We start from the raw sequence: 23,239 nt of genomic DNA on the forward strand, positions 1-23,239 counted from the left end.
ACATGGAAATTTCTTGGCATTTTATATGTAATTTCTTTGTACTGAATCCAAAATAGAAATGAAATTTTTCTATCCATCACAATTACTTAATGACAGGTAAATATTTACCTAAATTATGCAATATGAAGTGGTAATAAAGTAAATAAAGTATGGTTTAATTGGAGCAAGTAATAAAAAATCACTAATTAATTGACTTGTTATTATAATGTGCTAGTTGGCAAGAAGGTTATGATGTTCAGACGTAGAGAGTTCACATAGTGAAACTCAATATTTAGCAGATTCCTATTAGTTGTATACCAGGTGTCATTACTGGTACACCCTTATTGTTACTGTTTTCTCAAGTGTTTTGTACTTTGTTGATATAGAATGACTTAAGTTCTTAATATATTTCTTATGTAAACCTTTTAACTGGTTTTTGTTATGAACCAACTTATAAGTATCAGGGACAATTTTTTACTCATCTATTTAAGAAACTATATGAACTCTATTTTGGTTTAAAAATAATCAGTATTCCAACACAGCTCAGCAGCAAGAACTAGAAAGAGAAATCCCATTCAAAATCACCTTAGACAAAATAAAATACTTAGGAATCTATCTCCTGAGACAAACACAGGAACTATATGAACACAACTACAAAACACTCTCCACACAACTAAAACTAGACTTGAACAATTGGAAAAACATTAACTGCTCATGGGTAGGACGAGCCAATATAATAAAAATGACCATCCTACCCAAACTCATTTATCTATTTAGTGCCATACCCATTGAACTTCCAAAAAATTTTTTTACTGATTTAGAAAAAACGATAACAAAGTTGATTTGGAAGAATAAAGGATCAAAGATATCCAGGGAAATAATGAAAAAAAATACAAAGGAAAGGGGCCTTGCAGTCCCAGATCTCAGACTATATTACAAAGCAGCGGTCATCAAAACAATTTGGTACTAGCTAAGAGACAGAAAGGAGGATCAGTGGAATAGACTGGGGGAAAGCGACCTCAGGAAGACAGTATATGACAAACCCAAAGATCCCAGCTTTTGGGACAAAAATCCACTATTTCATGAAAATTGCTGGAAAAATTGGAGGACAGTATGGGAAAGATTAGGTTTAGATCAACACCTCACACCCTACGCCAAGATAAATTCAAAATGGGTGAATGACTTGAACATAAAGAAGGAAACTATAAGAAAATTAGGCGAACACAGAATAGTATACATGTCAGACCTTTGGGAAGGGAAAGTTTTTAACACCAAGCAAGACTTAGAGTCACAAAATGCAAAATAAATAATTTTGACTACATCAAATTAAAAGGTTTTTGTACAAACAAAACCAATGTAACTAAAATCAGAAGGGAAGCAACAAATTGGAAAACAATCTTCATAAAAACCTCTGACAGATGTGGCAAAGTGGGGACATTAATTCATTGCTGGTGGAGTTGTGAATTGATCCAACCATTCTGGAGGGCAATTTGGAACTATGCCCAAAGGGCGATAAAAGACTGTCTGCCCTTTGATCCAGCCATAGCACTGCTGGGCTTGTACCCCAAAGAGATAATGGACAGAAAGACTTGTACAAAAATATTCATAGCTGCACTCTTTGTGGTGGCCAAAAATTGGAAAATGAGGGGATGCCCTTCAATTGGGGAATGGCTGAACAAATTGTGGTATATGTTGCTGATGGAATATTATTGTGCAAAAAGGAATAATAAAGTGAAGGAATTCCACGGAGACTGGAACAACGTCCAGGAAGTGATGCAGAGCGAAAGGAGCAGAGCCAGGAAAACATTGTACACAGAGACTGATACATTGTGGTACAATCGAAGGTGATGGACTTCTCCATTAGTATCAATGCAATGTCCCTGAACAATCTGCAGGGATCTAAAAAATACTACCCACAAGCAGAGGATAAACTGTGGGAGTAAAAACACCGATGAAAAGCAACTGCTTGACTACAGGGTTGGAGGGGATAAGACTGAGGAGAGACTCTAAATGAACACTCTAATGCAAATTCCAACAACAGGGAAATGGGTTCGAGTCAAGAACACATGTGATAACCAGTGGAATCATGCGTGGGCTATGGGAGGGGGGGAGGGGAGGAAAAGAAAATGATCTTTGTTTCCAGTGAATAGTGTATGAAAACGACCAAATAAAATGTTTAAAATTTTAAAAAAAAAAAACCTCTGACAAAGGTTTAATTACTCGTATTTATAAAGAGCTAAATCAATTGTACAAAAAATCAAGCCATTCTCCAATTGATAAATGGGCAAGGGACATGAACAGGCAGTTCTCAGCCAAAGAAATCAAAACTATTAATAAGCACATGAAAAAGTGTTCTACATCTCTTATAATCAGAGAGATGCAAATCAAAACAACTCTGAGGTATCACCTCACACCTAGCAGATTGGCTAACATGACAGCTATGGAAAGTAGTGAATGCTGGAGGGGATGTGGCAAAGTAGGGACACTGATTCATTGCTGGTGGAGTTGTGAATTGATCCAACCATTCTGGAGGGCAATTTGGAACTATGCCCAAAGGGCGATAAAAGACTGTCTGCCCTTTGATCCAGCCATAGCACTGCTGGGCTTGTACCCCAAAGAGACAATAAGGAAAAAGACTTGTACAAGAATATTCATAGCTGCACTCTTTGTGGTGGCCAAAAATTGGAAAATGAGGGGATGCCCTTCAATTGGGGAATGGCTGAACACATTGTGGTATATGTTGGTGATGGAATACTACTGTGCTAAAAAGAATAATAAAGTGGAGAAGTTCCATGGAGACTGGAACAACGTCCAGGAAGTGATGCAGAGCGAAAGGAGCAGAACCAGGAAAACATTGTACACAGAGACTGATACATTGTGGTACAATTGAAGGTGATGGATTTCTCCATTAGTGTCAATGCAATGTCCCTGAACAATCTGCAGGGATCTAAAAAAACACTATCCACAAGCAGAGGATAAACTGTGGGAGTAAAAACACTGAAGAAAAGCAACTGCTTGACTACAGGGGTTGAGGGGATATGACTGAGGAGAGACTAAATGAACACTCTAATGCAAATACCAACAACATGGAAATGGGTTCGAATAAAGAACACATGTGATACCCAATGGAATCGTGCATCGGCTATGGGGGGAGGGGGAGGGAGAAGAAAATGATCTTTGTGTCCAATGAATAATGTTTGGAAATGACCAAATAAAAAAATGTTAAAAAATAATAATAATAATCAGTATAAGCCTTAGGCACCTCAGTTGTGCTATCAAACTACTAACTGGCTGGGTATCTGGATCTCCTCAAATGTTCTTTGTAGTTCCTATAATTTGGAGAGACCAAAAAAATAATTCAATATGTTGCTATTTCTACTTAACAAGTATATTAGGGATTGCCTACAAATCTAGATATATTGTTCAATATTAAAATCAACCATCACTTATGAGAAAATTTAACTACAAGAAATTCAAAATGTTGAATAACATGATTCAAATTATAACGATATTAGAAATCAGTAAAGTGATTTCCCCGTTTGAAGAAATTTTTTGATCCTCAGATAAAAATTTAATATCTCAAAGCTGATCTAAATGACTTTGTTCATGACCATAAGTCATCCAAAAATCATGATCAGCTTTTAGCTCCTAGATTTCCCATATGAGGATTCCAAAATGTTTAAAAAAGATGGAGCTTTCCCTGAGCATTAAATATAAAGCTATTTTTAGTACTATTAGTGGAGATCTGAAAAAGACTACTTGTACTATGATTCCACCTTGGACATGTCAAATATTGAACCTTTATTTGTGAATATGACAGTAGAGAAAGGGGAAAAACCTTACCACATTACCATAAAGGGCAATTATCTATTGCAATGGCCTCAAAGGAAACAATTCATTACAGGTAAAGAAAAATGTGGCATAGGTCACAAAAGTTCCTTCCCTATTATTGAACATTATAATTGGTTTAATTTATTAAAACTAACCAAAAATGATGTAGGCTTTGTCAAGTTGAAAGATCAAAATAATGAAGGTTTTCTACATATGAAAAAAAAAATTTAAGAGGGGATATCTGTGAGTCCTCAAATAAGGAAAGAGATCAAAGACAAATATTTTTAGGAGTGATTGAATTCAACCAAAGAAACCTTTTTTAAAATGACCAAAAACATTTGGAAAAACTACAAGGCAGAAAATTACCAAGAAACTGTCAATTAACTATTGTCAAGTAACATGACTCAAGATCTATTTCTTGGTTTTATATTTTGAAATATATATTTTCACAGGAAACATAGATGCTATTGAGATGTATAATGTAAATACTTCCATTAAGAAATCTCCATAACAAAAAAGTAATACCAGTAAAAATGAAGTCTAAGTATAATGACTAGGTACTGAGGAAGTATATTCCACAATCAAAATACAACAGGAATCTCTAGTAGCTACATTTTAAGTGAATTAAAAGAGTAAAGTTTTGTTTTTTAAAAAAATGTTTTTAATATTTAACTATGATTCCCTTTAAAATGGTAGGTAACACACAAAATGTGAAGCCATATTTGAAGTCAGGACAAAAAAATGTTATTTTCTCCTCTCCTATCTTCAGTTTAAATGACAACGTCTTACCAATGCCTTCTTTGATCCCCCATTACCAGAAATTACCTTTTTTTCCTCTGAACTTCTATGTAGCACTTGATTATACCTTTACTATGACACTTCCAATAATGATCCAGAAAGTGTTTATTAAGTATCCAATATGTGGAAGAAATTCACTATTATGTGATAGGGAGGCAAAGAAAAAAATGAACAATTCCCTGATCATAGGGAGCTAGTGGAATAATATAGCAAGAAAATAAGTAAGTATATAGATGAAAATTTGAGGATGGACAAAATACTAACAACCAACAGATTCAGGTAGGGCATCCTTCAGAAGTCAGCACATGACCCATTTTCTAAAACTATAGAAAGTTGGAGGTATGGGATAATAAAGGAAAGAAAAGAAAAGAAAAAAGTGCTACTGGCATGCTTAAATAATACAAAGAGAGCACCAATTAGTTCAGAAGGGGACAGAACTACTTTGTTCCTATCGTGTTAAATCTAATAAACTTTAAAAACCAAACTATGTAACTGTCAAATCTATTTCTGGAAACCTCAAGTTTGCCCCTAGTCCTTTAGAAAATTGCTTTGGGGGAAAAGTACCCCAGACCTGACTGATCCTACCTCTGAACTGAACAACTGACTTTGAGGGACTTAATGATCTCAGTTTGGATAAGATTAGTAGTCAATTAAGCCTTAGGTATCCTTGTTTAGTTTTTAAAGTTTATCAACCTTAACCCCTGGCTAGAAACATCTTTTTGTAGCTAAGGCAAAGCATCAGCCTCTTCCTGTCAGTCAAGCGGGCTCCTCCTTTCCTTGTATCCAATGTACAGCTTATCAATCATTCTTCCCTGCCTTTTGTTCCCCCAAAAGGTATATAAGACTCCTGAGTTCTCTTACTCTTTGGAGAATCATCTTTAGCAGTGCATTCTCACAAGAGACACTGTCCCAGAGCCCCAAAGCTTTAGCTTGGTGTGGTTTTCAGTACTTGACTCTGTGGCAGCTGAATATTAACAACTTGTCTCTTACCTGAATAAATATTTGGTTTTTCTATCTTAGTGGTTCTGTGTTTTTCCAAGTTAATATAACAGAGGTTCAGTTTCATATGCAATCCTCTGTTCTGCATATTGAAATGTTTACAGTTTTTATAATTAAGTTTATAATAAAAAAATTTTTAATTTTTTATATCCAGGTGAGAACCTTGATGCCTTGCAAATGAAGGGAAAGAGATGAGAAATGTTATGGATGTAGCAATAAAAAGACTTGGAAACTTTCTGGATATAAAGTGTGAGAGTCGGGGAAGAGCTGTAGATAAAGGTTACTAACCTGGAAGACTGGATGGTAATACTCTTAAAACTAAAGAATGATGGTGAAGGGGTCAAAGAGTTGAGAATAAATGTTTTGGACATTTTTCTGAGATGCCTATAAACATCCAGTTGCTACATTGTATACCATATTATGTATTCTTTTCCCTACCACTACACTAACTCTTTGAGGGCAGGGATTGCCTGCTTCGTACACTTTAAAGTAGGACAAGTCCTTAGTCCAAATCATTTTATCTGAGAATCAGAAAGATAAAATACCTTTCCAAAACCAGGATTCTGCTACTGGCACCAGATCTGCCTTTCATTTATCTCTGTATTCATTGGTCACTGCCATCAATTCTGTGACTTGCACAATCGGGATGCCCAAAAAATATCGTTGAATGAAACAGCTGTTTCTCAAGTATGATGAGTCAATAATTCAACAAGCATTTGTTGTAATCTTTGCATGTTTACATGCAAGAAACAAATGATACAAAGAAAAAAAAAACCTTAAGGGCACAGAAAAAATTGAGACTTCCAGAGAAATTAAAGAATTCATCTAATGTCAGACAAGTTTCAAAAAAAAGTTGCGGACCAAGAAGTTGACATAAGGTATAGTCTGACTCCAAATCACGGGCTTTTTCCACGGTATCTACGGCACGTGGAGGGTGTGGAGTTGACACTCCCCTCCCTACTTCTCCTTCCCACCAGGGCAAAGGCTCGGGGCAGGGCGGAAAGGAAAAGTCGGAGTAGAGCTGGAGTGCTGACTAGATTTATGGCGGTCTAATCTTCCTCTTAACCCCACCCCATCCCACCCCACCCCCAACCCGAAGGGTGCCTGACCGATCTCGATCCCCACCTCCTGCCCGCCTAGTCGCTCCGAGTTCCTTTTCCCTCCCCACAGTCAGCGCTTCTAAGCCCCACTTCTATAAGGGTCTGGGTGTCACGTCCTCCTCTAAGCGCCTAGCCCCAGGGCGCAGGCGCCAGCATCAGGCTCCGTGCTTCCTCTCGCGCTCTCTCTCCCTCTCCCCGGACCAACCCACCCACTCACTCCACCCGGGAGGGTAAGAAGGAAGCAAGGGCGTTCTCACACCACCCGACGCGACCTGGGGAAGAGGATAGTGAGAGGAAAGCTCCGCGATGGGGGAAAAAGGAGGGAGCCCCGAATCTCACCTTCCAGTCTTAAGCTCCTGGCCGGGTCTCTCAGATACTCTTAGAATCTGTTCTTAATCGGAAACCGTTCATCCTCAAGACAGGAAGTCCCGCCTTCCTCCTGGTTTATTTCCGAAGGGCCTGAGGCGGGCTAGGGTGGCTGGAAGTGAGGCAGTGCTTCTTCTAGGGCTGGGCGGGGAGCCCCGCCTGCCCTCTCCCCATGATGCTTATTCTACACTCATCTCCTCCCTTGCTGTCCCTTTTCATTCTTTCCCATCCTTCCATCACTTTCACCCCTATGTTCCTCTTGGTCTTTCTTCTCCTAATGCCACAGTTCAAATGCACCCGAAATTTACTCTATAGCTTTGTGACCCTGGTCAAGTCACTGCACAGCTGCCAGCCTCAGTTACCTCATCTGTGAAATGGAGAGAATTATAACACTTTCTAAGGTGAGGCTAAAATTAGGTTGTATTTTAAGACACCTTACAAATCTAAAAAACACGATATAAATATTATTTTCCAATTCCCCAATTACCCTCCCCTCCACACTACACCCCCATTAAACTTGAAATTTAGATAAGTGGACAAAGTCATTCAGGCCTATTCTGTTTAGAATTTAAGATTCAATTATTTAATGCTGCCTATGTCTTCTGCAGGTCAGATACCTGGCAGTAGTGGATAGAGTGCTAGGCTTGAAGTTAAGAAAATCAGTTGAAATCCAGCCTCTTAACAGTTCCTAACCATGTGACCTTGGACAAGTCCCTTAACCTTTGATTTCCTGACAGACAGATCCACCAGAGAAGGAAATGGCAAACTACTCTGGTATCTTTGCTAAGAAAATCCCATAATCACTGGGTTCATAGTCAAATTTGACTGAATAACAATAGATCTTGGACTTTTAACCTATTTGTTACAAGATTTGTCCACCTTTTCTAATAGGATCATAAATTTATAGCTGGAAGAGATGTTAAAGGTAATCTAACCCAAACCTTTTATTTTCTAGAAGAAAGCTAACTTACTTGCCCAGTGTCTCACAGGTACTAAATGGCAAAGCCAAGAATTCAAATTGAAGTCCTCTGATTCTAAATCCATTCTTTCCTCTGTACCCCATTACCTACTTTAATTCATATGCCTACTTGTTGATACATTTTACACAATTTTTGAAGCCCACCATCACTGGTCAGATGTTTCAGTCTGCTTCCAAACTCATTCTGTATTTTCTACAATCCAGTCATACGGGGAGGTACAAATAAAGAATATGTATCAGCGTATATAGCTAATTGTCAAAACACTGTAACTTAAAGTGACATAGGGTAACAGAATTTAACAAACAAAATAAAATCTTGAAACAAGCAATCAGCAAATATAATATATGTGACAGAATACAGGCACTGAATTTAAGAGTCCTTTTTTTTCCAATTCTGATACAAAGATTCTTTGAGAGCCCAGTCATCAGCCTCTCAGAGAAGAGGGTCCTTCTGTCTGTCTAAGTGTGAGGTCCAGTCAGATAAATGATGAGAGGCACTGTATTCTCAGTCCTGTGTTAGGCATCACACAGAGCTCTGCCATGCACAGGGTTTGTGTTTATTTTATAGGTTCAGTGAGTACATACTTTTCTGGCACACAATACATGTTTCCATAGAACCTTACAACAGATGCAAAGCCTAAGGAGATCGTCAATGAAACATTGTTGCTATAACAGAGATGGAGATGAATGACATGGATGATCTAGAGGTTAATTCCTCCTGACCTAAGGAATGACCAGTTAGGGAAATCATTGTTACTTTTGGTCAGCTTTCACAATCAATTACTATTACTTAGGAGACGGGTAACAAAATATTTTGTAACTAGGTATAGTGTTAGAGGGTAATTTAAGACAGAGCAGAATTGGGATTTTCTTCAATTTCCAAGTTGTATAATTCTGTGCTTGATTCAGGTACCTGGCAAGGTTGCTTGGTTATGAACCAGCGAAGTGTGTCAATAACTTGTGTTTCAAAGGAATGATTAATTTACCTGTCATGCTTTGCCTGCATTGGGTGTGGGGTATTTAAGTGTGCCTTTGCTTGAGAGAGAAGGGAGGGGTAATGGGTATTGGTATTTAGGTTTTAATTCTATGATTATAATTTTTTGAGGTAATAATCTGAGGGGAATTATATATGTGTTAATCCTGTAAGTATTTGCTCTCATGTTATTTCTCTGTATTGGAGAGAGAACAATAATCATAACAATTCCATTAGTAGGGGAAGTTAGAGGGAGAAGTCACAGAGAAGGGGGTTCAGTGGGTGCCTTATTTCTGGGGGCTGCTTTGCAGTCTCCATTTCCCCAGATTGTGACTCTGTCAGACAGCAGGAGTGATGGCTTTCTACAGAGATGTACATAAAACATTGCAGTCTGAAAAGGCTTAAAAATCCAACTCCAACTCTTTAAGGTTCCTTCCCCTCCCCAGAATCATTATCCATCATTTAGGTTACTTTTGTCATGCTTCTGGAATCTCCCATGGTGAGGGAGAATTCGGCTCTGAACATGATGTGAAAGAATCCCATATTGGATAGATTGTAGAGACTGGGCAGGCCAGAATGGCAAAGAGGTGTAGGGAGATGAATTTCTCCCCTGAATCTCAGGATTATTCAAGCTAATTGCAAAGACCAGTGCACCCAGGAATGGTAGGAAAAAGAGACTGACACACTGTGGTACAATTGAATGTAATGGACTTCTTTTCTAGCAGCAATGCAATGATCCAGGACAATTCTGAGGGATTTATGAGAAAGAACACTATCCACATCCAGAGGAAGAACTGTGGGAGTAGAAACACAGAAGAAAAACAACTGCTTGATTACATGGGTTGAGGGGGATATGATTGGGGATTTAAACTCTAAATGAACATCCTAGTGCAAACATCAACAACATAGAAATAGGTTCTGATCAAGGACACATGTAGTACCCCATGGAATTGTGCATGGGCTATGGGAAGGGCAGGGGTAGGGGAGGGAGGGATAGAATATGATTCTTGTAACCAAGGAATAATGTCCTAAATTGACTAAATAAAATCAAAAAAATTAAAAACTGAGGGAGAAAAGTTCCGGTAATTTGGAATATTAATGCCAGTTATAAATTGACAATTATCAGCAGTCATCTGTAGAACTGGCAGAAACTTAGCCCTTCCATTTGCTCTTGTGACTATATTAGTAACCAATTTCCTCCATAGCATTTCTTTTCTCAATTATCTTCTCCTACATTTCGCCCTTAGATGGCAATTCTCTCTAACTATGCTCCAGATTTAAAATTATCTTCTGTTATTAACAATTATTTTTAAGCTCCATCATTATTTAACTTTTTCTGATACTACTTTGAGACAAACTAGCACTCTGGAATATTTGCTGCAAATTCTCAAATTAACAGATGTTACTTTCAAACCTCTTAAGAAGGTAAAATGCTCCTATTTAATTTTCCTACTTCAACTAAATTTGGGGAATAGCTCTGTTCTAAGATCTCTACTTAAAGGGACTTTGCTCAGGGTAAATATAATTCTCAGGGAAAATAAAATGGCCAGTTTTATGTCTGCTACAGAAATATTTCCAAAATCAATGAAAATGATAAGAAAGGGGTGGAGGGGATATGACTGAGGAGAGACTCTAAATGAACACTCTAGAGCAAATACCAACAACACGGAAATGGGTTCGAGTCAAGAACACATGTGATACCCAGTGGAATTATGCGCCGGCTATGGGGGGGGGGGGGGAAGGAGGAAAAGAAAATGATTTTTGTTTCCAATGAATAATGTTTGGAAATGACCAAATAAAATAATGTTTTTAAAAAAAGAATAAAACTCTAAAGATACAATGAAAAAAAAAGATATGGGAATAAAGAATAGTGGATTGGGAAGGAGTAGAATGGGCCAAAAATAAGCGTATTCATAAATAAATGTAAATATACCTGTCTCAAAAAAAAAGAAAGAAAGAAAATGATAAGAAACAATACTTATCCAGATTCAGTATCTTGGGGGCTCCTTCAGATTTCTCTTAGAGATGTCTTCTTCAGGAATTCTTCAGATTCTAGGCTGCAGGAAAATCTTGTACAGCCTTTTGGCTCCTAAGAAATGACTTGAAGTAAAGCTTAACTTTAATAGGTTTTAATCACTTCACCCACACTCCAGAATTGGGGTGGTAAAATGCAGGGCATTCCTAGAAATTTCTTAGGAGTTTCCCAGGTGGGGAATTCCTTTCTCTGTTAGCTGTCATGTGCCAATAATCATCAGAAATAATGCCCTTTGGTTCTCTCCACTTAAAAAGGAAAATTAGTTATCAGTATTGGCTGGTCTTTTAAAACAAAAAATTTATCTATTGTAATGGTGGCACTCTGGAAATTTACCTTTTACTTTTTTCAAAAACTAAAACCCATAACATTTTTCCTCCAAACACAAAACTTAGGGTTACTAAGGAAAAACTTTACCTTTAATTCAGAACACCTATACTATTCTCTTCTCTTTATCCTTTTTACTCATATTTCTCATCCATTTACAACAATTCAATGACCAGTCAGATCTGTAGTTGACCATCCTAAAATGAACCTTCTTTACTCCAGAACTCACACACGTTAATCAGAAAAATACCTTGATCTTGAACAAATAACAGCTAAAACAAAAATGTGAAATGACAGCACTCAAATAACAAAGTTAATACCTAGAATAGAATGCATCTCATTAACAACATTAACTGCACTCAATATACAGTATTTCACACTTTAGTCATACCAAAACTTGGGAAGAAAAGATTTAGACTTTTAAGTTATGAATTTCTGGACCTCCTTTTGCCTTCTGCTGGATATTCCCATATCCAGATCGCCAGCTCCAGTCTTGCCTCTTCAACTTTTGGAAGGAATTAATTGTTAACACAACTTTCAGACATTATTTACTAATGTTTAAATCACAAGCATTTGAGGTTATTAGCAAAGTCTCTGTGTAAGAAATCCATTAGACATACAATATAAGCAAAAGCCCACAGAAAATGAATAAGGAATCCAGAACTTAAATTCTTAAGCTTCTATTAGAAGCTCTATCATAAAAAAAAAAAATTATAACCATTTAACCCTTTAAACTGTGGCATTTCCATTCATGAGGAAATTTTCTCTATTTTAATCAACTTAAAGCAGTCACCCAGACACTCAATTGAACACTCAGGCTCTCTCACTCCAACTCAGCTCCCCATTCAAAGCTTTCAGCCAACCATTCACCCTCTGAACTGCTCTCCTTGCCCTCACCTGTAGCATAGCACTGCTGCACTCACACAGGCACCAACACACACACCCAAAATCTAGTTAAGCTCCAAGATTGTAGCCAGGTTGAACTAGACCAAATGTTGTCCAATATGCGTTGGGGCCAGACTCTGCCATCTCATCTTCTCTAACCTTTGCCTGTCCAACCCTTAAAAACGCCCTTATCATTAGATAATTCCTCGGGCTGTCAGCTGCTCCCACCTCAATTTTTGGTATCACAGACAAGCTGTCACCCTTGTCCAGCAGCACCCTGGCAGCTCTGGACTATGTGGTACTCCACAGACTTTCACTTAACAATTCCTTAATTAAAGAGTGAGTCACTCCCAAATACAAGAGACACAAGTCCTTCCTCCAAGAGCCGCTTGCCACCCCTCTGCTAACAGGACTCTTGACAACCCCAAACAGGTTGTGTGGGTACCTCAAGTCTTGGGGTCCTTGTTAGCAGGGAGGTTCAGGCAGCTGGGACTTTGGATCTTTGTGGGACCTCCAAAATATTGACTGAAAAAAAAACACAAAACTATTAAATAGTCAAAATCATTCTTTAATCAAGGGCAAAAGGGGTTCAACGCAAGAGAAGGCCTTGACACAGAGCTGCGCACCACATGAGTGCACAGAGTCCTAGGATTGAACTCTGGCCACTCTGGTCACTGACCCCTGGGAGTGCCACCTCACTAGATGAGGACTCCAGGGAACAAAAGAATTTGGGGAACCTATATGCCATTTGGGAAATCCAAGGGCAAGGAGAGATGATTGACATCACTATAGCTACAAAGGAAATGGGAGCATTCAAACTATACTGACAGGATACAATTAAGCTTGGGAAAGGGGGGGTCAGCTGGGTGGCTCAGTGGATTGAGTGTCAGACCTAGAGATGGGAGGTCCTAGGTTCAAATCTGGCCTCAGACACTTCCCAGCTGTGTGACCCTGGGCAAGTCACTTGACCCCCATTGCCCAGCCCTTACTGACATGGGCACTGTACCTCCAGAAGCTCAGGCAAACTATTATCAGTGAAATTCCTTTGCTCCCTTACATCCTCATGACTCCTAGCCTAAAACATCCAATGACCCCTATAGGACCCTGACAAGATTGTCCTCCTTTGATCCTCCTTTAGATTTAAGATGGATGGAGAGATGCACCGCCAGGCTACACCTCGATCCTATCAGGCTACATCTGAGACATCTGTCTGTTCCCTAAAAGTAAGGAATCTTTAGGAGGGTCATTCTCTATGTCTCCAGGCAGACCCCAGTCAGATGACCGACCCACCCCACAAAATGCCTGAGTGATGACCACTCTAGAGTCCACACTATGACACAGCATTTGTTGCAAGACAGCCTTCCATCTTGCTGTTCCACCTTGCTATCCTCCTGGCCATTCTCAACATTACTTTCCTAAATTAATAAATTTCTCTTTTTGTTTTTAAGCTAAATTTTGGAGTCTTGTATTCTTGCAAAAAGGTATCCTTCCTGAACCCCAGGGGTACACATCTGAACCCCATAACATTACCACTCTTCTGCCTCGGAACCAATACACAGTATTGATTCCAAGACGGAAGGTAAGGCTTTAAAATAAAAAAAATTTTAAAAGCTTGGGAAAGGAATCAAAGCTAGAGGTTAGGATGTAAGAGTAGGGGCTGTTTACAAGGGATACTAAAGGATGGTTCCTGCCCAGGTGTAGTTCTTCTTGGGATACAATAGGGGAGACTACCTAAAACAAAGAGGGTCTTTAGCATATGCTTATAGGCCACAAGTTTGGGGTTCCTAGATTCCATGTTTACAGAAAATGAACTTAATTTTATTTTATACTGATTATTCTAAAACAGTTCTGGAAAGTCAAGGGTTGCTATAAAATTGTTTAAAATTTTGTCTAAAATCATCATTTGGTGTATAAAAAATGAGACATACTTGCCATTTGACAGTTCCATATCTAAAATAAAGCAAGTTAATCATTAAAATTATTTCTAGGTAAAATTTATTCCATTTTATCACCAATCTAATAAAAATAAAACCAAGTTAGAAGTGGGGAATGGGTAGCATTGACACTTGGGAAATGGGTAGCATGTAATATATTAGCTGCTACTGCTGTGTAGTGCCCATACCCTGTATTTTATATGTAATTCTTCCAATTATTATTGGATAAAAAGATTAAATAAGATTAATTTCTTATAAGACCTTGCTATAGTGATTGACATTCTTAAAAATATATTATTATATATTGTTATCATATTAAATAATATTATTGTATATTACTTAATATATTGTGATATATAAAATGTAATACAATGTGTAATATTAAATTATATAATAATATATTCTATAATATAATATTTCCTTCATAATATATACTATACATATACATCATATTATATATCATACTTTGTCATCATTCTCCTAATTCTGGTTAGATAAATAGATTGGCTAACATTAATTTCTTGCAAGACCTTGTAATAATGAATGACATTTTTGAGAATATATATCGTAATATACATATTTCATGTTATAATATATGCATATATCATACTATGTCATATTATGTATATAATTCTTTTTATTCTTGTTGGTTAAGATTAGCTAGCATTGATTTCTTGTAAGACCTTGCTATAATGATTGACATTTTTGAAAATATTTTATATTATGTTAAATAGTTTGGTAAATTAGTTATTAATGTTTAATATATTATTGTTATATTGAAACTAAACCTGTTATATAAGCTAAAGCTATTATATTAAAACTAATTATTATATAGGGGGTTGATAAGCAACCTGAAGCAGTTTGGTACAACCCTTATTTATTATCAGGAGAGGTTAGTGACATGGGCACTGTACCCCCAGAAACCCAGGCGAACTATTATCAGGGAAATTCCCTTGCCCTTGCATCCTTGAGACTCTTAACCTTGAAACACCCAATGACCCCACCCAGGGTCCTGAGATGTTTACCCTCTTTTGTCCTCTAGATTTAATATGGACAATGAGATGAATCTTTATGCCTCCAGGCAGACCCCAGTCAGATGACCACCTCACCCCACCAAGTGCCTGAGGGACCAATACTCTAGGTCAAGTCCACACCAGGACATAGCATCTAAAGAGGATAAAAGCCCCAGAACTGATGTCATCTGGGAGACAGCCTTTCCATCCATGCTGTCCTCCCAAGGAACTGCTCCCCATCTTGCTGTTCCACCTTGCTATCCTTCTGGCCATTCTCAACATTACTTCCTAAATTAATAAATTTCTCTTTTTGTTTTTAAGCCAAGTTTTGGAGTCTTTCATTCTTGCAAAAGGTATCCTTCCCAAACCCCAAAGGTATCCTTCCTGCCCATAATGTTTTGGCGCCCAGAAGAAAGAGGGAAACCCCAGGGGTACACATCGACCCCCATAACAGTTAGGATAGAAAATGGAGGTGGGGAAATGGAGAATATAGTTTCTTATATAGTAAATTTCTTAACCCTTATACTATGTCTAAAAATCACAATCCTATACTAAGAATTTTCTTGCCTATCAAATAAGCCTACACTAACCTATACTCACAAAACTATGATTTAACTTCTATCTAACTTTCTTAAGCTAAATTAATAAGTCCTTCTTTCAACCTCCTTAACTGAAAACCAAAAGCTGGAAGAAGCCCACTGTTAAGAGAGATCTCTTGACAGAGAGCAAACCTGAACAGCTCAGAACTCCTCTTCCCTCAGCTCCAAAATGGTCAAACTGCCTGTCCCGCTGCAGCTTCCTCAGACTTCTGAGAACTAGCTCTCTCAGTAACCCTCTTTCTGTATTCAGTATTATAGATCAACTCTCAAACCTCCACTGCCAGTTTCTCCTGATATAGAGAGAAAACTGAAGTAGTCCCTTCCAACTCCTCTCTGGCAAAAGCCAAAGCAAAATGGAATTCCTAACTGCCTCCTGTTATGGTTTTAAAGAGCCGGAAGCAAGATCTGTCTGTTCCTTCTTCTTCCTAAAGTGTCAGATTCAGAGTTATCTGTTGCTGCCTCTACAGATACAACACAAATTAAAACCTTCCTCTGACCTAAAACTTCTGCTGCTAATGAGACAGTGAAAATATGAAATTCCTTCTAACATAATAGAATGTCATAACAACAAATTATGTCATATATAATATAATGTTTAATATATTAAATAATATTATAATATACATATGCTATTGTTGACTGGGAAAAAACACAGAACTATTCAATAGTTAGAAAATCACTCTTTTTTTTTTTTTAAACCCTTACCTTCCGTCTTGGAGTCAATAGCAGAAGAGTGGTAAGGGCTAGGCAATGGGGGTCAAGTGACTTGCCCAGGGTCTTTCCCTTTTGTGTCCATTGTAGGGCACCAGTCCCTCACTATTATTCCTGTCTGGAACTCTCATTTTCGTTTCTCACCATTGTAAAGTCAATCAACTGTCCCTCTAATCCTAAACCCCCCAGGTCATCTAGAGTGGTATATAGGCTCCCCAAATTCTTTTGTTGCTCAGAGTCCATCCTGAGTTGGTGGCACTCCCAGGGGCTAGTGACCAGGGCGTCCAGACTCTGTACAGTCTTGGGAAATAGCTCTGTTGTGGCATTAGTAGCGCTAACCCCTTTTCCCTTGATTAAAAAGTGATTTTGACTATTTAATAGTTCTGCGTTTTTTCTAGTTGACAATGCTAACAACCACACAGAGTCCGAGGATTGAACTCTGGATGCTCTGGACACTGACCCCTGGGAGAGCCAATCTATCACTAGAGCTAAACTGACAACTCCAAAGAACAAAAGAATTTGGGAAACCTATATACCATTTTGGGGAAATCCAAAGGCAAGGAAAGATGATTGACATTGCTATAGCTACAAAGAAAATGAGTGTTCAAAACTACACTGACAGGATAAAATCAAGCCTGGGAAAAGAATCATAGCTAGAGGCAAAAGTCTAAAGGAAGTTGCTTACAATGGATACTAAAGGATGGTCCCAGCCCAGGTGTGGGTCTTCTGGGGAAAGGGTCTCTGATTCAATAGGGGAGACTACCTAAAACAAAAAGGGTACTTAGCATATGCTTAGTCCCACCAAACTAGAATTGTTATTTACCCTAGGGTCCATTATTCAGTCTGAAACTGCTGGCCTGAGCTTCCCTTCAGGATGGATTCTCACAGGAACAAGGAATAAGTACATCCTTTGAAGTCTCCAATTTACAAGCTAGTCCTAAAACTTGGAGTTCATAAGATCTTACTAGCCTATAAGTTTGGGGTTTCTAGATTCTATGTTGACACAATCTATATCAGTATTACTTATCATACTTTGTCACCATTATTCTAATTCTGGTTGGATAAAAAAATTAGCTAAAAATTTCTAGCAAGACTTTGCTATAATGATTGACATTCTTGAGAAATTTCCATTATTTTTATTTATTTATTTATTTATTTGGAGTTGGAAAAGGGAGGAGTATTTTATTTTATTTTATTTTTTAATAATATTTTATTTGATCATTTCCAAGCATTATTCATTAAAGAAAAAGATCATTTTCTTTTCCTCCCCTCCACCCCCCATAGCCAACGCATGATTCCACTGGCCCAGTGCCTGCATCCTGGTGAGTCTGGGAACTGACATTCCTGGTAGTGACAAGGTGCTAGATGCCAATACCAACTCCAGATGTTGTGGGGTGCAGAAGTGTACCCCCTGGGGTTTGGGAAGGATACCTTTTGCAAGAATGCAAGACTCTGAAACTTAACTTAAAAGTAAAGAGAGGTTTATTAGTAATGTTGAATTTTTGGCAAGCAAGACAGGATGAGTGGAGCAACCTGGGAGATTGCTCCCAGAATGCCTCAGTTTGGGGGTTTTTATATTCTTTTACAGCAATGAGGACTTGACCCTGGGGCTAGGGGTTGGGGAGAAGGTTTTCCCAAGGGCATGGGGGTGGTTCTTATGATTTGGAAGACAGATGGATGAAGTGTGTCTCTTTGTCCATCTCAAATCAATGGGATAATAAAAGGAGGATAATCCTCTCTGGTTCAGATATTTTGGGTTGGGAGTCAGAGGGTATAAGGGAGCAAAGGAATTTCCCTTATAAAACTTTGTCTGAGTTTCTGGGGGTACAACACCCATGACACAAAAAGGGATTGAACTTGGGGGTTCTCTTATACTCTCTGGGGAAATTCGTAGGGGAAGCCTGCAGAGACAAACCACAAATAGCATGCAAAAGGGATTTGTAATGTAAATACCAAAATTTAAGGATAATTTTTAGTGTTTTGATTTAAAATCTAAAATAAGTGGTCACCATGGGAAATTCCCAAATATGAAAATACCCAAGTCAACTGGGATTTATGGAGATTTTAATTAATAAAGAAAGAAGGAATTAAGAGAAGGAGAGAGAGAGAGAGAGAGAGAGAGAGAGAGAGAGAGAGAGAGAGAGAGAGAGAGAGAGAGAGAGAGAGAATTAATTTAAACTGCTCTAACTCAGGCTGAGCCAAGCAGTAGAAAAAGGCCTTGGCCAAATTGGCCTCCCTGAGCCTAAGGGAGAGCAAGTCAGTCTTTATCACTCACCACAAGACCATCTCTGAGCTGGGTTCTTCCACTCCAAACTGAAATTCCTTTCCAAACTGAATTCAATTGTCCCTGAACTGTTTCTTTGTCTCCTTTTAAAGAGATTTTTCTCTTATGTCACCTCCCCTAAATTTTCACATCTACCAATCACAGTAGACACTTTTTTCCAGGACTGTCCATTCTTAGTGTTCACCTTCTTTGGTTTTCACCTTCTGTGGTTAAATTAAATCTTCTGAGTACTTTACACCTCTTTGTTAAGCTTGCCCTTTGTAAGTTACTTGACCTTTTTAGGTACTAATTTAACCTTTACAGGTACTTAACATCTTTTTGTATTAGATCTAAAAATAGACCTAGCTTAAGGTTCTAGCTTTACTATAAGGTATGAGTTGGGGACTTTCATTGTTCAATCAGGAGTTTACAACTTTATCTTCCCCTAAAGCACTGTATGAGTAGGGTGGAGTAATTTTAAAAGTTCTCAATACATCCTGATCAAGTATCTCCATTGTTACAATAGGGGAATAGCTTAACCAAATCTTCTAAGGTACAGTCTGAGTAGATTTTAAGATTCACAGTAACCCATCTCAGTAGTATCAACAAGAGGTAAAGTTACAAAGGCAAGTGTCAAATTAAAAGCTGGATGTCAGGGAGAACTTTAACATAAGAAAAGCTTCTGAAACAAAAAAAAGGCACTTAACATTTTTACTAGGTCCACAAAACCCACCAACAACTAAGGTCTCCAAACAGCCTTAAAATCCATAGTTCAAACCAAAATAGGTATGCCTGGTACTGAGGTTTCTCAATGGGCAGGGATAAACTGAAGCATCCAAATTTTATGTCAACACACTTATTAAAAAAATAATAATGTATTACTGAAAAATATCATTTAACACATCAACTTACATTTTTTTACTGGACAGAAAAAAATGGTAAAAGCATTTTTAATTATTCTGATTTTTTAGAACCAAGTAGCTGGCCTAATGATGAACCAACTCTTCCTTGAACACCTAGTAAAAAAAAATTATATTAAAGTGAAATTTTTACCTGAAATTGATTTGAATGGCTTTCAGAATTTTGCAGGTAATACTGGATAACCAATTGATTCTACATTCAAAGAATAAAAATTTAATTTATGCAAAAACATTTTAATATTTTTTTTCTTTTGATGGCAACAAGAATCATAAGGTTCCAGTTGAAATGCCCATCTTTCTGTCTCTCCTTTCAAGATACACACTCACACACACACACACACACACACACACACATACACACACCTGGAAGAAAAGTTACTACATAGCCTAGTATTTAACTGGGTTATATGTGTTTTATCATAAATTCAAGTTGTGTATTGCTAAGTCATTTACTACACCATTTAGCTTGGGGAGGAAGAAAGGAGAGTACTTTTCTTTTTATTTTATTTCATTTTAGGAAACTTAGCTGGAAGTGACTGATATGCCTTTCAATTTCTATAGAATCTCTTCCTCCTCTGATCCTTTAAAGCCTTTACCTGCTGTTATTTGATATTTGATATTTATTATTTAGGCATTGTAGTATTACTTACCATTTTCTAATGAAGTAGTCCCAAAAGGAGAGGATAGTAAAATTGAAATAGATAAAGCAGATAAATCCCTGCCAGCATTGTTTAGGGAACAGACCTGGCTTCCTTCCAGACCAGACCAGGAGGTCTAGCTGTTTATGCAGACAGCAGACCAGTCTCTACTTAGCTTGGGGGTGAGAATTAGAAAGGGAAGGAAGACAAAGGAATTTCAGGACTATCAAAGAGGTCAGGATGGAAGCAAGATAACATATGGCTGACTAGGGCTAAGTGAGTAAGTGCATGTGAAAATAAATAACCCCTAAATAACAACCCCAATAAATCTGAGGATTGTCCACCCCCCCCCCCATCACTGACATCACATTCCTGTGTTAAGGTTTGTTTTATTGTCAGATAAGAACCTATATGTGAAAGGAAATAACCCTGTATCCTGTAACACTCTATATAAACTGTTTCCTAATGTTAGCCCAGGACAGCTTCCACTAGGGAAGTCTGTCTCACCTGGTAGATTTTTTATTTGTTCTTTTATTAATAAATCACAGTTCCAATAATTGAAATTTTGGGTGTTGGACTAACTTTATGAGGTGCCCCATTTCACTCTTATCTCTTAACGAGCTTCTCAAAGGCAGATACTATATCTGATATTCATTTTTATTCCCTCCAGATACATGACAAGTGCTCAAAACATACTTGGGAACTGACTGTAAGAATTTATTAGACAAAAGATTTTACTTTTTCATTCTCTACATTTAGAACAGTAATTTTCTTAGCATTGTATAACAGAATCAGAAGCAACATTTCAAAGACAGAACACATGGCTACTGTAAAAGGAGCAGCAGACGCCAAATCAGCTTTGGGTTGTGGAAAAGAAAGCTGAATAATGGCCAATGCTAAGAAACTATTTAGAGCCCCACCTTCAATAGCAACTGTTTTACAAACTGGAAGAGGCAACATAAGCATTTTAGAAAAAGAATATCCAAACAACAAACCCAACACAGGAACTAATATTCCCAGGAGAAGCACCTCCAAGCTGATTGTTTTTGCTAACACTGATCCCATCCTAAAGCTCAAATATATTTTAACATACATTAACACAAAACTAAAAGGTTTAATTATTTTCTCCAGGTATCTTGCCCATTTAGGTACTTTCCGCTTAATGATTATGCCTACTGATGTTGGTAAAACTATGAAAAGAAGGGTTGTCATGATTTTAGAAACAGGAATATTCATTAAAACATGCAGTCCCAACATTCTACTATAAATATATGAATTTAGAGGCATCATTATCAATGCTAATAATGTTGAAGTACAAGTCATCACAATGGCCAAAGTGATATCACCTTCCAGAAGCAGGGCAAAGAGATAACCTCTACTTCCTCCAGGACAGGTACAAGTCATGACAAATCCAAAAGAGATAGCCTGGGATAATGCCAAAACCCTAGTAAAAAGAAATCCACAGAATGGCATGACAAAAAACTGTATGGCTGCACCAAGAATTATTGGTAAAGGTCTCTTCCAGGCCATCTGGAGTGTCTCCACTTCAATCTTGCAGCCAAATGCACATTTATTAAGCAGAATCATTGGTAAAATCAGCATTAGGGCATATCTGTCAAAATCCAGCTGTGCCTTTAGGACAGTCTCTGTTTCCTGTTTAAAGATCACCTTAGTTTGGATGTCTTTTATCTCTTCAATGAGTTTTTCTTGTCCACCTACAAAATCCCATAGCTGAATAGTTAAGCTTGTCTCACCTGCTATCTTCGGCAGTAGGTTGATTTTGAAGCTTGTTACCTCCGAAGACATCCTGGTCACATTTACCACTTGTGCCACTTCTGGGTCTTTTGAGTATACAGAAAGATAGCTCCTGTTTGGCCCATTACTCTTGTAGCTTGACTGCACAAGTAATGCTTCTTCTCTCTTTGTGTAAAGCAGGACTTCAGTCTGGTCTAGACTCAGAAAATGGACAGGAGCTTTCCACACTTCACCCAGGGATATACCCAAGACTTGGAAAATTACAAGTTCTATAGTCATTTTAGGAAGCATAATATTCTCTGTAGCTATCAGAACAAGAAAAATGACTGCGATTTAAGAAAGAATTTCATCCTTTCCAGTATTCCAGTTCTCAGTTGCTTTAAGTTAAGGAAAATAATGAATTGTTATTGCTGGATCCAAGTTCATAAGAAGGAAAGTAAATAACCTCCTGAACTTAACAGATAAATATAAAGGTATTTAATGACATAACCTGTTTAACTTGAAGTCATCTGTTTAAAAGAAGCAATGCTTTAACAATTCCAGTTTTTAACAATGTAATGAAATCTTAGACAATATATTTAAAACCTTATGAAGCAGAAATATTTAACATATTTTGTTGGCCAAAACACAATACAAATTATGTTCATGAAGAAATTTTGAAAAAAGGATTAAAGTTTAATTGGAATCTAAATAATTTATTTCTAAAGATTTTGTGGCTCAACGAACAAACCATCAAAACAGAAAACTTAATCAAAGAAAAAGGGGAAATAACACACCAAAATAAAGTATCCTTAGAGAAAAATGTAGACCTCTAAACACATTCATCAACAAAAGAAATAATTTTAAAAAATTAGGCATGTAATTAAAAAAGCAGTAAAACAATCATTTCTGCAATTTATCATTAAGACATATGCCTTACTGTGGATCTTGTGTGGTCTCTGTGTACCCCTGGGGTTCAGGAAGGATACCTTTTGAAAGAATGCAAAACTCCAAAACTTAACTTAAAAGTAAAGAGAGAGATTTATTAGCAATGTTGAATATTTGGACAACAAGACAGGATGAGTGGAGCAACCTGGGAGGTTGCCTCCATTCTGGGGTTTTTATATTCTACAGCAGTAGAAACAAGACTCTGGAGCA

General features: G+C 37.6%; 2 protein-coding genes across 3 annotated transcripts in view; both read right to left on the reverse strand.

The window, feature by feature from the left end:
- IMPA1 (inositol monophosphatase 1) overlaps nucleotides 1-7,303 on the reverse strand; it is a 40,358-nt gene extending 33,055 nt beyond the window's left edge. Inside the window, exon 1 of one of the 2 annotated variants that reach the window (XM_007486902.2) lies at nucleotides 7,047-7,303. The gene's annotated coding sequence lies outside the window, so the exon portion shown is untranslated. The remainder of the gene's footprint in view (nucleotides 1-7,046) is intronic. The other variant, XM_016431456.2, reaches the window with a different exon arrangement.
- A 12,984-nt stretch (nucleotides 7,304-20,287) lies between these two features.
- Nucleotides 20,288-22,381, reverse strand: SLC10A5 (solute carrier family 10 member 5). Its single transcript, XM_001377145.3, has one exon. It carries the CDS (start codon nucleotides 22,379-22,381, stop codon nucleotides 21,068-21,070), a length of 1,314 nt encoding a protein of 437 aa, XP_001377182.3. The 3' UTR covers nucleotides 20,288-21,067.
- Between the last annotated feature and the right edge of the window lie 858 nt (nucleotides 22,382-23,239).

This window comes from Monodelphis domestica, chromosome 3, assembly GCF_027887165.1.
Source record: "Monodelphis domestica isolate mMonDom1 chromosome 3, mMonDom1.pri, whole genome shotgun sequence".
NCBI lineage: Eukaryota > Metazoa > Chordata > Mammalia > Didelphimorphia > Didelphidae > Monodelphis > Monodelphis domestica.